Here is a 15,938-nt window from a genome sequence, read left to right as displayed (position 1 = left end):
GACCGACTAGATTTAGGTTGGTAACGTGTGTCCGTCGTCCGTTGTTATCGGCACACTGCGCGTGTTCGCGACGAATCCGCGGTCGCAGACGCTCGGAAAATATTTTCTGTATTCACGGAAAACATTATTCGTATTCGTTTTTGTCGACGGCTGTTCGTAGTTCGTCGCTTGCTCGTTCCTTCGTCTTCCCTCTGCGCCTGGCCATCTATTGTTATTATTTATTATTACTATTACTATTATTATTTTCTTTTATTATTATTACATTTGATTTACATTTTACAATATTACATCGAATACGAACACCTACATCGCCATTTCTCAGTTGTCACTTTCTCCACCGTTTATTGAATCGGTTTCGTGTATTATACTTTTGCGTTTTTTTTTAACCGCCGTGCTCCTTATTGTTGGTTTTTAATACGTTCGCCGTTTGTTGCGACACTGCCGCCACCCAGAAATGTCTTTTACGCGGTTTACCTCACATCTTTCATAGAAAATATGTGATATCCGGTCTCGGGACAACGGTCGTCCCCGTCTGAGTGGACCGGTGTCTCACCGTTTTCGGCCTTTGTCGTCGAAGCGGACACCGGCCCGACCACCGCCGCCGTCTGTTTCCATCTTGGTCCACGCGAGCCCGCATTTGCCCCCTCTGAGTGTGCCTGAACAAAAACTCGAGTGGACAGCTTCCGTCATCGCCACACGTCCACCTCGAGTTCCGACGTCAAAACTTCCGTCCAGTCGTCTTCCACGGCACGTCTGTTGTGCTCAACGATAGGTACACCGTCGACACTCACCGGCGTTGTCGGCACGGTCTTCTCCACCCAAAGAAGAAAGCTTCAAAACCTATTGAAGCTTTCGAATCAGCATTCATGGAACTATGAACCTGGATTCATTGTCATATACGTTGTCGCAAATCAGCTATATTGTTGCTAATTTGTCGAAAAAAAATTACAAGTCTAGCGTTCAAGAATTAGTGGACGTAAGTAGTAGATATTCAGTCTTATCGTGATTATATTAACTTATTTATGTTATTTGCAATGCTAGCTGTATTGTATAGTTAATCTACAAGTACCTGTTAGTTAGTACTATCTATATAAGTTAAATCTATAGCTATTTAGATTCAAAAATTGTGACTAAACCCCCTAGGTAGTCAGTCGGTCAATGAAATTAAAATGAATAATATAGTCATCATGTTTTGTCTCCAGTTTTTTTTACTGATGTTGAATATATTTTATTAAAATTATCAACATTTATAACACATTCTATGTGGAATATAACCTTATTAGTGTAATTGTCTTTAATGATAACCAATTATTACATATTTTTACTTAATGACTCGCTGAATGACTAGTTGACTTAATCTCCAACTTAATCATAGCTTATATCAATTTAAACCATTGTTTTCGAGATTGTTTTATTGGTCAATTTTCTTTAGTTACGTATTGAGTTTGAGTGGGGTTGGAGAATCAGCAAATTAGCTTATTTTTATAAAATATAATAAATTCATTGGAATAGGTATCAAAAAAATTAAAGATTATTGTGCAAGTTATTTTAACTTAAACAATTACCCACCTACACAAATCAAGTATTTTAACCCTTTCACTGCTACATTATTTATTCACCGCAACATGTGTATGCTATGTAAAAGAAATGTACATATTTTTTAAATTTAAATTTTGAGATCTATATGATCTAATTATTTAAGTTTAAAATATTGTGAGTCAAGGTTTCCTAAAGTTATACGGTTACTGGCAAATGATAATATTATAAAAGACAGGAAAGTAATAATACGTCAGGAGCAGTGAATGGTGTAAATGTTTTGGACGTGATAGTACGTCTTGGACCAGTGAAAGGGTTAATAGTTACTAGTTAGTACCTACCTATTTACTTTATCAAGATATAATTGAGATTTGAATGTAGGTATTTGATAAGCATTTAAATCTTTCTATAGACAGTGGGTTTTTTTGAAGAATCATAAAGTTAGACCTAAGTAGAAAATTGTGTTTTATCGTAACTTAGCTACCTACCTTTTTTTAAATAATAAAAAACTAACAAACCTTGTTTTTACTGCTTATTTCATTTGCATGTTATTAAATTGTACCTATTAAAAATAAGTAAACATAGTGTGAATAAAGCTTTTATATATTTTTCCAATGAAAAGTGGTATATACATTTGTGATTGAATCACTTTTTTTAGACATAAATACAAAAAAAAAAATGTTGTTTTCATATATTAACAAACATTTAATGAATGCATATAAACCTCAATATAAATTATAAATCAAATCATGCATGCTATTGTTATATGAATAACATGTTAGTAAGAATGTAGGATGTGTTGACATTTTTGAAATAGAATTTTATTTTTTAGGTATCTTCTTAAACAAACAGGTAAATAGATAATTTATCATCAAGGAATTTAAACTGTTTTTAGTTAAAACATTAAATCTTAGTTAGCATGTTGCTGCAGTTTATATTTATTTAATAAGTATATAGGTACCCATACCTATTTAATCTTATACGGAATGTAATAAATTGAGCTTTTAAAAAAAATAATTATTTGGGTAGGTACACATGTAATATTTATAAATAAAAATATTTATGTATAATTTTCACGCACATAAGAAATAAGAAATCATTATACCTAGGTGACTAGTTATAAGTACAATTAAACAAATAATTTGTAATAATTTGTAATTGTTCAATTGTAATAGATAGTCAGCTAATATACAGTTTGTCCCAAAATCCTGTATCACCCTTAGTAATTCCGTGGAAAATCAATATATTTAAATTCAGTTTATTTTAAAGTAATAAGTATGAAAATTCTGATTGAATAGTATAATATTCAATTTTTTTTTCTTCAAAAATTCAAAAATGAACAACATTTTTTAGGCAAATAAGTTTTTTAAATTTCCAAGATAGCCGTTTTGTTGATCGTATCTTTTAAAACAGTTAAAAAAAAAAAAAAAAAAATATTAAAATTTAATGAAAATTGCTCAAGTTACCTATAGCTAATAATAATTTTGAATTTCTAAAAATAATAGTTTTGTTACCTATGCATAGAGCATTAACAAAATAGTTAACCAATTTCATTATTCTCTCTTCAGTAAACGATAAGATACAGCTATTGTTATTTGATTATTTCTATTAAAATCAATACTTTAATTAGGTAGGTATGTATTAGTTTTGTTAGATTTAAATAGATATTTTATTATTAAAATGATAAAACAATTTTTTTTTTGGAATTATTATGAATTTTGACATACAAAATATCAGTTATTAAAAATTTAAGTTTTTAATCTTATAACCGAAAGCTTTCACTAATAATTAGATAAGATTGTCATAAAAAATACCAGCGTTTTAATTTCTGATTAAATCATGCGAATCGTATTTTACTAATGCCATATGCATAGGTAGCAAAATTATTATTATTAGAAATTCAAAACAATAATTAGCTCTAACTTGGGCGATTTTCATTAAATTTTTATAAATGGGTATATATTTTTTTAACTGTTTTAAAAAATACGATCAAAAAACAGGGTTATATCTAAATGATGCATAAGCAAATAAAATTAAAATCATAATCCCATATTTGTTTATTCCTGCTCACAATTTATTCTTTTAAGAAAGAAAGTTACTTAGATATTTCTATCTGCTGTACCTAGGTGGATTGCCCACCTCGGATTCAATTATTGATATTATGTACAGCTTATGTTTAAACTTAACCAAATTAAAATATTTGAATACGTGCATAGAAACATAGTATTTTAAAATATCATGCCTAAATAAAATTATCACGCACATTTGGTTTTAGATTTTATTTCAGTTTAATAATATTTTAGTTGTTACAAAGTTAAAGAAATATGTATCAAAAAAGTCAAACAAGGTATAACCCATATTGTTATATTGTGTGTACAACTTGCATAGTTCAGTGGTATATTATGATATAGGAGCTCGTATAGGAGTGAGTGGTAGTGATCAAACAAATACTATTCATGCGGTTTTGTAACCTAATCTTGTTTAATATGAAAATAAGTTCACTAATCTTTAAATTTCTTTAAAATATGTTATATTTGTCTGTTCAGATGTCGTCAATAGCTTAATTGTTAGTTTCTGCAGAAAATGTATTTTATATGTCACCCAGAAATTCGTCAAAATGGTTTTTGAATTTTGGTGACAGGATTCTCTTGGAAGTTATTGATCTAGTAAAGAAGACGTTCCATTTTTAATATTGAACTTAGATTTTATAATCATTCACAAACTGTAACTAATGGTGCCATGACTTAGACTTGACTCTTAGATGCCGTGTTATTTTTGAGATCAATAAAAAAAAAAAAAATCATTCACAAATCTTTAATTTGTGTGCTCTTGGTTATGGGTCAATAAATAGAGGGATTCACTGTTTGGTGAATATATTTGTGACTGTTTAATGTTGAGTATCTACATTTATCGCCATGTATTGTTGTTCTGATTTTTATTTCATTTTTATAATTAATATAGGAGTTTCTCAATTTCATTTTTCTAACATAAAAAATAGTTCATACCTATATGTCCATAATGACAATTACTACAGTTAAGAACCTGTAGGTGGACACAATTTTATTGGTAGATCGATAAACTTGTGTATCACGTATTGGACCAATTCATTATTTCATATAAAATATTTAAGCTTTTAAAATTACCATAAGGTTACTCATCGGTGGTGAAATGTTTGTTTTACCTACTAAACCTAAATATAAGTATAATGCATGGCTGTATAAAACATTGATCGTAAAATTTAATGATTCACTAAAGTTTAATGGACCATATATTATGTTTGTATGACCATTAGCTCACTATTGGTTATTCAAAGGTTTAGAGATATTTTATACAACCACTCATAGGTAGGAAGGCACAACTGTTTAACATTTTAAGTATCTGACTCTTAAATATTTTTTTTAGATTTTGAAAGTGAAATATTAACTAGAATATTAACATATAGCATAAATTGATATTGAAAATAGTCATACCCCCCACTACCCCACTGAATGTAAAGAATTATTATGATCTTTTTTAAAATTTTTTATCTATTGCTGTATTATTTAAGAATGTTGTAAACAAGTTAAAACATGATTATTTTCTTTTATTTATATGATATTTCTTGTGAATTGTGATCAAATTGCGTTTAACTACCAATTTTTATTTTTTATTATGTTTAAATAAATAAAATAATTTGTCATATTATGATAGTCAAGGTAACAGAATTGTGACAGTGGTTCTTAAACTGTGGTCCGCGGCTCCCTGGGGAACGAGAAACTCATGTCGGTGTTCACTGTGGCTCTATTTAAAAATAAAATATTAAATTTTTATGAAAAATTATAATATGTACCTAATAAAAGTAATTATGAATGTGTATGTTTTTATGTACCTACTTATTTTATTTGTACCTAATGAAAAATAAGTATTAAAATATTGATTATGATAACATGAGATATTTTGTTTAAAAAAAAGGTATTTGATAAAAAATTTGTAGGGGTCTGCGATTTCAAAAAGTCTTCCATTGGGGAGGGCGGGGGTTGTCAGTTTTCACTAAAAGTTTAAGAACCTCTGGTCTATTGCTTAATACTGTAGTCGCGGTAACCAATATTATAAGTCCCAGACTTTTCATTTGTACAAAATAAATTAGTGTTTGTAAATTCTTACAAAAAAATTGGTAGTTAGGTATATAACTATATACCTATATAACTTCAAGGAATACATTCACAGTAATTGATAACTATTTAAAGTTTATAAGCACTTAAAAATCTGCAAATAAATTGAAATAATACTGAACTAGTTTGTGTCAAAAATGTTTGAACTGTTTTTATCTGGTTTTTTATATACATAGGCAATCCAGTTGCAAGGATTTGAAGCAGATCGGCATTTATTGCGCTGTCTTCTATCTCACATAGATCTTAAAGATATTGAAGGACCGCGGAATATATCACACAAGGATTACTACCAAGTTCAATTGTTGGCACAACAGTGTACAACTCTTTTAAATAAGCCTTCACTCACTTCAATTTTGTGCTTTGCACTTGACAACCCACTTCATATACACAAGGTAATTAGATTAAATTATTTTTTAATTTCTTAAGTTTTTGAATTTATTTTTATGAAATGTAATTGATAGCCTCTTAAATCATCAATACAGCCACTGAAACCATCAATACAGCTGTTTGTCCAACTGAGTAGGATATTACATCTTAGCCTTGTTCAAGAAGTTGTTTTTGGACTTGTTTGTTTGGAATCAGCAAATTATTCGACATTTGCATTACAATTTGTTAAGCAAAAATTACCAGAGCTAATCAAATCTTATATTAACTCAGGTATAGAAGTACTATTAATATAGTTTGACATTACTTAAAAACATTTTATATTTATTTATTTTACTTAGATAATACTGAACAAGTTACTGGAGGAGGATTGCACGATTCTAGTCCTGAAGTTTTACATTTAATATTAAGTCACGTATTTGCTGTTGATGATCAAATATTTGGTATGTTCAAAAATATTTAAGCTATATATTTTTCTTATTTACTTATTATTCACTATAGTTTTAAAATGTATCTATTCTGTAATTATTTATTATTTTATTTTTATTGATTTTTCGAGTTTAGGCATAAGCGAAGAAATCAAGGAAGTTTTATTAAAAAATTTACGCCGTGATTTCCCGCTTGAAGTTGCTCCTGTATTATTGGCTCCTTTAATATATTCTGATAACCCAGACCGCCCAATGGATAAAATAAATCAAGATATGTCATCTATTTCCAACTCAATGGTAACTTTGAAAAGATGATTATCTTGAAATCGACAATTACATGATCTTAAAATATTTTATTTTTGTACAGTTGGATCCATCATTAGCTGATTTAGTTATGGAAATGGGCTATACTATTTGTTCATCATTAGAAGAGTGTCGTCGGAACTTGTTATCTGTGATTAGCGGAAATGGTTCTCCTGATATTTTTGGCTCTTTATCAATTGCAAAAGTGTTATCAATGATGATACGAACACATACTGGACTTGAGACTCAATCTAATTTGACATACTGGCCTGGTGACAATGCAAACCAAGATCAAGAGAAAAGCTCTATTAATTGCACAACCTGGAATGTTGAAGTTTTTGTACATACAGTTAAAGACTTGGTATTAATTTATTGCTTTTATTTTACGTTCCTTCAGAGTTATTATGACTTAAATGAATATTTATTTGTATTGTAGAATCCGTCATTATCTTGGTCAGATGTCATCAAAGAACTTGACCATAATGATTTTATTATTAAAGATAGGCAAGGTTTAGTTCTTCTTTTTACTGCTTTGCGACTTGGTTTAAAAGCCCAAGGATATCATGCGGATAACTTTCCTGTTGAAATGATCTATCGACATTGGTCAAATTCTGAAGCACAGGTAATATTTTTTGCTGTGTTTATACATCCGATCATAGTCTGGATTATAATAGATACCCGACCATATAGTTATAAAATGCTCATGCATGGGACTTAATGGATTAATATTATGTAGTATGTACCCATATTAGGTATATTAACTATGTTATAGTATCTGTCATGGTTAATAAATGCGCGGCGATATGTATTTGATTAAATTATTTTTATGTAACCATGATTTGTTCTTAGTGGGCTAGACTATAATGGTGCTCAGTTGCCCTCTATAGTTGAATCATCTTGAGAAAACCCAATTAATCTAATATATTTTATATTTAACTTAACACCATGTACAAATTAAAAAGAACATTGATATTATTGAGGAAATATACCGGGTGTATCTTATGTCATTGTACCGTGGGGTTTTTTTTAACGATTATGGATCTATGAAATGGAATTTCAAAGATAAAATGCGTTTCTTTATTTTTAATAGGCAATTTTCGTACAACGATTTCAAAATGTTTAAATATGCATTTGTACCAATAGCAAAATCAACTTATTTTTAAAATGGTAACAATTATATTTTTAATAGATTTTAGTAAAGCATTTTTTCTGAAAATATTGACAGTCAAAATTCATCAATTTTAGTTCTCAAATTTATTAACCATGGTCCTCTTAAATGTAGTAAAATGCATTAATACTTATAATTTAAATAATTTGGAATAGATTTAATTTACAAGGGCAGAATATTTTTTTCTTTTAACTATATTCTTATATACTTAAATCGGTAATCTAATGACACGCTCCCCTAGTTTTTAATAAGGCCCCATGCGCACTTGATAACAATATGGTTGGGTGTACACAGTGAATATTTTTGTATTCTCATATATTATATATAATCTAATAATTTCCTTTAAAATTTTAGATGTCTCTTGTCCAACTTATATTACAAAATTCTGATGTTTTCTGTTTTGCTGATTATCCATATCGTTCTGTGTCAATTGATTTGCTAAAAGTAACACCAGAAGCAGACAATAAAGATATTAATAATTGGTAATATCTCAATTTTCATTTTTTTTTGATATTATTTGGTTACCTATTTTATTTTTTGTAGGCGTTCGATTGAGCTTGTTGATTTAATGTTGTATTTGGCTGAACGTGGTCTTTATTATCAAGTGCAAGAGTGTTTAAAGTTTCCAGCTCAAAAATGTCCCGATCTATTAGCCCTTGCTCTAATTCAGTCCAACGGTCCATTGAGTATGGTTAGACATGAGATGATAAGTGGCCTTATACCTATATTTCTTGGAAATCACAGCAATGCAGGGGTCATCTTGCACCATGCATGGAACCATCAGGTATCATTTGATTTTTATAAATATCTGTAATAGTTAATTATTCCTTCATTTATATTTTAGAATGTCGGACTCAGGCATACTTTAGTGCAAGCTATGAGCGAATGGTATGTGCGTAGTGATCACGACCATGTAAAACTTTCCCGAATTTTAGATATAGCCCAAGATTTAAAGGTAAGAATACTTGTTACAGATACATAATTGCATTTGATTATTAATTATGAACTTATTTTATTTAGGCATTATCTCTATTGTTAAGTGTTCAGCAGTTTGTATTTGTCATTGATTTAGCTTGTTTAGCTTCACGTCGAGAATATTTAAAACTTGATAAATGGTTGTCAGACAAAATTCGTGAACATGGTGAAAACTTTGTTTCGGCTTGTGTTAAATTTTTGCAGGTACTTATTGTTTAAATGTATGCATTATACATTTTTAATATTTTAATTTATTGTTTATTTATATGATGTTATTAGAAACGATGCCCTCAATTAACTGGATCTTCAACCAAAGATGAACATTTGTCTAAATATACTCCATTGTCATCTGAAACTGTTCTAACAATCTTAAATTGTTTACGCAACGTTACTGGGTGAGTTTTAAATATTAGATTGCATTGATTTTACATGTGTACCTGATAAGTAGTCAAAATAATACTTGGACTTTTAACTTCTGTGTCTTCCATGGAAAAAGCGAATCTAGTTGGTGCTTTCAGGAGGTAAAAATTAAAAATCAGCAGTAGTTTTCAAAAGATCATGGAAAAAAAAATTAATGAAAAATGAGAATTTTCATGCAAAATCGGTTTTTGACAAAATTGATTTTGGTGTTTTGTTACTAAAAAAAATTTAAGTTAAATATTCAATGAATGTTTTCTATACTTGATAACATTTAAAAAATATTATGACTCGTTTGGAGCTGTTTATGGACATTTTTAATTAAAATTTTTTTTTAGTTTCTTTTTCTATAAATGTTAATAAAATTTTATTTGGTGGGTTAAAAAGCTTGAAAATGTAATACAAGTCCTCTCACACAAGATAATGTGAGTAATTAATACATTTAAAATACATAGGCAAGGTTTTTTTTTTTTTGAAGCATTTTAAATTCAAAATGTACAAATTATTTTTCAGTTAAAAATTTACGTTTTTAATTTTTTATAACTAAGAATTGAAAATTTAAAACAAAGTTCCACGTAAGTAGTTCATACATACTGTAACCAAAAAATCTGAAAAATAGTTAAACCTAGTTTTTTGAATATTTATTATAAGTTCTAAATAGATTAAATTAGATATTTAAATGAATAATAACACTTTTGTGTTCTAATTTAAAAATATTATTTGTGGGTACCTACTTGAAACTTAATTAATTAATTTATTATTTAACTTACCATTTATACCGTATTAGTAATAAAAATATTCTAGGCTCACAAACCGTCTCCGTTTGTTTTAGTACAAAGATATTATATCATCACCATCCATTACAGTTGCCCACTTTTAACCAGTAGAACAGCAGAGTGTCACAGCAGGGTGACACACCCACTTACCGGCTTTTGTTTAACTACATTTTTTTTTATTATTAATACTTTTTATATCTCATGTTATTGATATTATAATGTAAAATTAAGTTTTAAATTTTAATTAATTAATACATTTGTGTATACTATATAAAATTAGGTAAACATTTATTTAAATAAAGTTTTATTTATGATTTATAAATGCTATCATAAAATTTGATTACAGAACAATTTCACAAGAACTTTCAGATGCTATTTTGCAAATGGTGACCAATTGTACCAATATGTATATGTCTAAAGTAGTATCCGCTCGTATTAATTCAACAGCTCCACCACCAGCTATCCTCCGTGCTTCACAACATCATCGACCAAATGAAGGCCCATCATCACAAGTACTAGTTGATCAGCTTACTGGACTGGCCACTAGTCTTGCTAGTCTTGGGATGAATTCTTCAGCACAATCTGGTTCTACATTCAGTTTACCCGGTTTGTATTAATTATTCATTAATTATTTGTTAAAATTTAAATTGTGTACATTTAATAATTTTGTATATTACTTAGGCTCTTTAGGGCAGTTAGTTCAAACCCCTGGATCACCATCCCGTAATAATATTGGTAATACATCTGGACATGGAGGCTTCTCTATCATGACCCCTTCATCTTCAAATGCTCCAGGTCCTGTAGTTTCCAGTCAATTGTCTGGACCATCTAATATGTTAGGTCGCTTACCACCTCACCAGATAACACCATCAGTAATTGGAAAATCTAATCATCCAAGTAAGTATTTTATATTTATAAAAAAAATTGAATAACAATACAGAGTGTTTTATTTTTAGTTGACAACAGTTTATTTGTTGATGGTAACATGCCAGTCTCTGTACCTAAAGATATAGAAGATGAAGCAAATAGTTATTTCCAGCGTATTTATAACTTGGCACCCCATCACTCTCTATCAATTGATGAAGTTCTAGAAATGTTAAAAAGATTTCAAGAATCTCCAGTTAAACGTGAAAGGGTAATTGTTTTTATATAAGTGTAAGTTATGTGTAATACAAATTTTATGTTACCGTGGTTGGTAATATATAGAAGAAACCAGGAAACCTTTTATAAATTATATTTTCCATAGAAACACATGATTAAGAAGAAATATTTTATACAATATTTAAATACATTTTACAAAGTTACCATATCAATAGTTACTACTTACTATTAACATCATTTTAAATTTGGTAGCAATGCCAACACATTTGGAAGAATAAATGAATAGATATTGTTGGTCTTGTATCCATGACAGCATAATATTAAACAAATTATAGTTTATTTAATTTGTGTGATATAAATATTTATCATTTGCAATAATTTTTGATTTAAAATGGTAATTTATGGTGATGCAGTTGTTATTAGTCCATGGAAATTCCCAATGTACCCAATATATCTCATATTATCTGGGAAATTCCAAGACAGTGCAATAATGTTCATAATATGAATTTTCATAGAATTAAAGCCATAATATGTTAGGTTAAAACATTTAAAGTTAAAAATATAAAAAAAAAAATTAATTTTTAATTATTTATAATTAAATACTAATATAAAAATTAATAATAGACTTATAATTATTCACCTAATTAGCAAAGCCCATCAAATAAATATTTTGAAAATTTAAATATTCAACCAAATGAATATACTCTTATTAAATATGAAGTAAATCAGTTGTATATTATTAGTTTTTTTTTTTAAAATAATGATACCAGTCATATTTTAAAAACAATGCTATAGTACGTTTCATGGCAACTGCAACTTGACGCAACGCTCTTTGTGGCGGTTTTGTCTCAAACCAATAGTTTTCAAACTAGGATCGATAAAAAAAATTGTGAAAACACCACGAGTTAGCGTCGAGTTGTAGTTATTTTGAAACGTACTATTGTACTTAAATAATGTGTGATGTCTGAGACGTCTGTACAAAAGGTAAACAGAAAAATAATTCAAAATATTTTTGATTTTAAAGGAAGTATTTTGTTGTATGTTGAGAAACTTGTTTGAAGAGTATAGATTTTTCCCAGCATATCCAGAAAAAGAGCTAATAACAACAGCTCATCTTTTTGGTGGAATTATAGAGCATGGCCTTGTTTCGTAAGTAACATTTGCTTAGTTCTATTAACTAATGATATTTGTATTTACTATTATTATTATGTTTTTAGAAACTATAAAGCTTTAGGTCTTGCGCTTCGTTTTATTTTGGATGCGCTAAAGAAAAGTCCAAATTCTAAAATGTATAATTTTGGTATTACCGCTTTGGATCGTTTTAAACATCGTTTGAAGGATTACCACCAATACTGTTCTCACATTTCTACAATCCCTCATTTCCAACAGTTCCCACAACATCTTATTGAGGTATGTTAACTTTTTTAAGTTTTTATTCAGACTAAACTTGTAGACATTTTTAAAAATACATTTTATAAAGACACATTTTAAAGACACATTTTATAATTACAACTAGTAATTATACATTTATCAAATTATTATTTTAATTTTATCAATTCCATAAATTAATTTATTATCTTAATAATATTTTTATAACTATTTTTATTTGTATTAATTTATTTCTAAAATGTTGTTGAAATATATCTTAGAAATGGAGAACTTCTTAATTTACATTTTATTACTATTACAGTATGTCGAATATGGTAAAAATTCACAAGAACCACCATCTAGAGTGTCAGATTTAGCTGGAGCAAGTAGTAATACTATATCTCAAGGATCATTCATGCCAAACCCTCATAATGCTTTCAAAGCTCAAAGTATCACTACTACTACTACTACTACCACAGTATCATCTTCATCTTCCAAACTTACTACTACCAATGCTGTATTACCATCCAGGGTTAGTAAATACTTATTATTAATTAAGTTACATAGTTAATAATTTTTTATGTAATGTATTTTCAGCCATCAATTGCAAACACAACAAATATTGATACTTTGTTGGTAGCCACAGAACAAGAGGATAAAATGATTGCGCCAGCCGAAAATGTTCAAGATAAGATTGCTTTTATCTTTAACAACCTAAGTCAAGTGAATCTGCAAACAAAGGTTAAAAAACGATAATTTTTTTCAAAATATTTACAGATTGAATCGGTTGCTTTACCTTAATGTATTTATAATATTTTCGCTTTACAGTGTGATGAAATTAGAGAAATTATCACCCATGAATGTTTACCATGGCTATCACAATATTTAGTCATGAAACGTGTCAGTATTGAATTTAATTTTCATTCATTGTACTCAAACTTTTTGGATTGCTTGAATAATGAAGACTTGAATTCTTTAATAATTTTGGAAACCTTCAGAAATATTAGAGTAAGTATAATAAATTTAATGAGATTTTAAAAGATAATTAGTGTTAATATGTGTAATATTTTTAGGTTTTGTTAAAAAGTGACAAAGGAATGGCCAATTTTTCTGATAGGTCACTGTTGAAGAATTTAGGTCATTGGTTGGGAATGATCACATTAGCAAAAAATAAACCTATACTATTAGACGATATTGACTTAAAAATGTTATTGGTAGAAGCATATAACAAGGGACATCAAGAACTACTATTTACGGTGCCATTTATTGCCAAGATACTAGAATCATGTGCTAAAAGCAAAGTATGTTCTTATATTATAATATTTTTCTTAAGAGGATGTCAGCGCACACTATTCATTTTCTCTCTCTGACCCACGCGCAACATAGACAAGACACATTTACGTAAAATCATTTTTCTATGCGTTTAACCCTAGATCACACGCATTTAAAATATTCACGAGAATACACGCACACGGTCTTTTTGTCACACACAGTATGGCGTAAATCATAGTCAACTAACAAGTCGCAATAAAAATATAATAACTATCAATTTCGTTTATCGAGCAGCAATTATTAGAAACACAGTTTAAAAATAATCCATAATTGATTTTTTACGATCACGCACACGGTCTTTTTGACCGTATATTAATACGTAATGTCTGGTAATGAACTTTGAACACTTCTATATTACTGACATCGGATCGTATACAGTTAGGAGTTGTATCTAAAGTTAGTTTATCATCTAATTAGAAGGTACCCAGATTAGGTTACATTAATATTTTGTATTTTTAAAACAATGAACAAAATTCTAAAAGCCCGGTCTTTTTGACCGTGAAGCGTGTGCTCTAGGGTTAAGTAATCTTAGAGTAAAGTCACCTATTACAAAAAATATAGAGAATAATATTTTTGAGGGAATGACATATCGATTTTATATTTTATTATTATTTGAATTTGTATTCCACTTTCAAAATAAATAAAAAAATATTGTAAATTTAAATGATGTTTAAATTGTTTTGAGACAATATTTAGACAAATCGATATGTCATACCCTCAAAAGTATTATTCTCTATCTTTTTTGTCATGGGTGACATTACTTTAAGATTACTTAAACATCATAGAAAAAACGATTTTGCGTAAATGCATTTTGTCTATGTTTCGTGTGAGCCAGAGAGAGAAAACAAATAGTGCGCTGACAGTCTCTTAAGAATCTAATCGTAGTATTTTTTATATACATTTTTTGTTATTTATAGGTATTTAAACCTAGAAATCCGTGGACAATGTCTGTAATGAACTGTTTAGCCGAACTTCACGAAGAACCAGATTTGAAATTAACTTTGAAATTTGAAGTTGAAGTGTTGTGTAAAGCTTTAAACTTAGAGCTTAAGGTAAGTTCTTTTGAATAATTCTAATATATATTTTATACTGAGTTAACTTTATATTAGTTAGCCCTTTCAGTGCTATAGATGTATATACTTGTCATTATGACAAAATATGTAGGTATTTTCACAGTTTTTCGATATGCGTTCCCTAGCTATTTACCTCACCTGGTTGTTACTTTTTGTGAGAAGGGGTGATCGGGTTAAAAGTAGTTATACAGTTAAAATGTTGACAATAGAACATTTAAAATAATTATAAAAGTTTTAATTATTTTCTTCTAGTTCAAAAAATAGTTATTAAAGTCCAAGCACATTTTTGGAGTCTGACATTAAATTAAAATATATAAATTATTAAATTCACATAAAATATTCTTATACGATAATTATATTAATAATTAACAAATAATACATACTGTTCCACAAATAATATTATACAATCATTACAATCACAACAAAATAACTAAAACAGTTATTCCAGGTTTTTTAATATGTAATTTCGTCCAAATTTGAACTTAAAATTACTATAAAAATAAACTGTGCTTATGTATTTCTTAGAATTTTTGGTAACATAATTAAATATTTACGTGGAATCTTGTTTTAAATTTTCAATCCTTAGATATAAAAGTTGAAGATTTTATAAATTTTTAACTACAAAATAATTATTCAATTTTAAATTTGATAAATTTTGTCAAAATTTCAACTTCAAATGCTTATAAAAAATAATTGTGCCTATGTATTTTTAATATTTTTCAACTGCTATTGTAACAATGTATCAGGAGCCCTGTATTAATTTTTTACACTTTTTGTCCCAATAGATAAAACTTTATTGATATTTATAGAAAAAAAAAACTAAAAAAATTGAAAATTTACAATGTCCGTAAACAGCTCAAAAAGAGTCAAAATATTTTCAAAATTCTATGGTGTATAGGAAATGCTAATATAAACATTCAGTGAAA

At 28.4% G+C, this 15,938-nt stretch overlaps 1 protein-coding gene across 3 annotated transcripts in view; it reads left to right on the top strand.

Annotated features, from left to right (window-relative positions):
- The first annotated feature begins 131 nt into the window (after positions 1-131).
- LOC100169254 (CCR4-NOT transcription complex subunit 1) overlaps positions 132-15,938 on the top strand; it is a 24,500-nt gene continuing 8,693 nt past the window's right edge. For 2 of the 3 annotated variants that reach the window (XM_008180671.3, XM_008180669.3), the window contains exons 1-22: positions 132-976; positions 5,864-6,079; positions 6,149-6,344; positions 6,413-6,514; positions 6,636-6,796; positions 6,867-7,163; positions 7,239-7,424; positions 8,325-8,452; positions 8,514-8,754; positions 8,815-8,925; positions 8,991-9,149; positions 9,225-9,340; positions 10,485-10,744; positions 10,820-11,035; positions 11,095-11,273; positions 12,264-12,388; positions 12,457-12,649; positions 12,930-13,139; positions 13,205-13,348; positions 13,436-13,615; positions 13,681-13,908; positions 14,857-14,991. In XM_008180671.3, coding sequence (XP_008178893.1) covers positions 875-976; positions 5,864-6,079; positions 6,149-6,344; positions 6,413-6,514; positions 6,636-6,796; positions 6,867-7,163; positions 7,239-7,424; positions 8,325-8,452; positions 8,514-8,754; positions 8,815-8,925; positions 8,991-9,149; positions 9,225-9,340; positions 10,485-10,744; positions 10,820-11,035; positions 11,095-11,273; positions 12,264-12,388; positions 12,457-12,649; positions 12,930-13,139; positions 13,205-13,348; positions 13,436-13,615; positions 13,681-13,908; positions 14,857-14,991 — 3,885 coding nt within the window. In that variant the 5' untranslated portion in view covers positions 132-874. The remainder of the gene's footprint in view (positions 977-5,863; positions 6,080-6,148; positions 6,345-6,412; positions 6,515-6,635; positions 6,797-6,866; positions 7,164-7,238; positions 7,425-8,324; positions 8,453-8,513; positions 8,755-8,814; positions 8,926-8,990; positions 9,150-9,224; positions 9,341-10,484; positions 10,745-10,819; positions 11,036-11,094; positions 11,274-12,263; positions 12,389-12,456; positions 12,650-12,929; positions 13,140-13,204; positions 13,349-13,435; positions 13,616-13,680; positions 13,909-14,856; positions 14,992-15,938) is intronic. The other variant, XM_003241674.4, reaches the window with a different exon arrangement.

The sequence above is a fragment of the Acyrthosiphon pisum genome, chromosome A1 (genome assembly GCF_005508785.2).
Source record: "Acyrthosiphon pisum isolate AL4f chromosome A1, pea_aphid_22Mar2018_4r6ur, whole genome shotgun sequence".
NCBI lineage: Eukaryota > Metazoa > Arthropoda > Insecta > Hemiptera > Aphididae > Acyrthosiphon > Acyrthosiphon pisum.
Note: the sequence above shows the minus strand (reverse complement) of the source record. Positions and strands in the feature narration are given on the sequence as shown.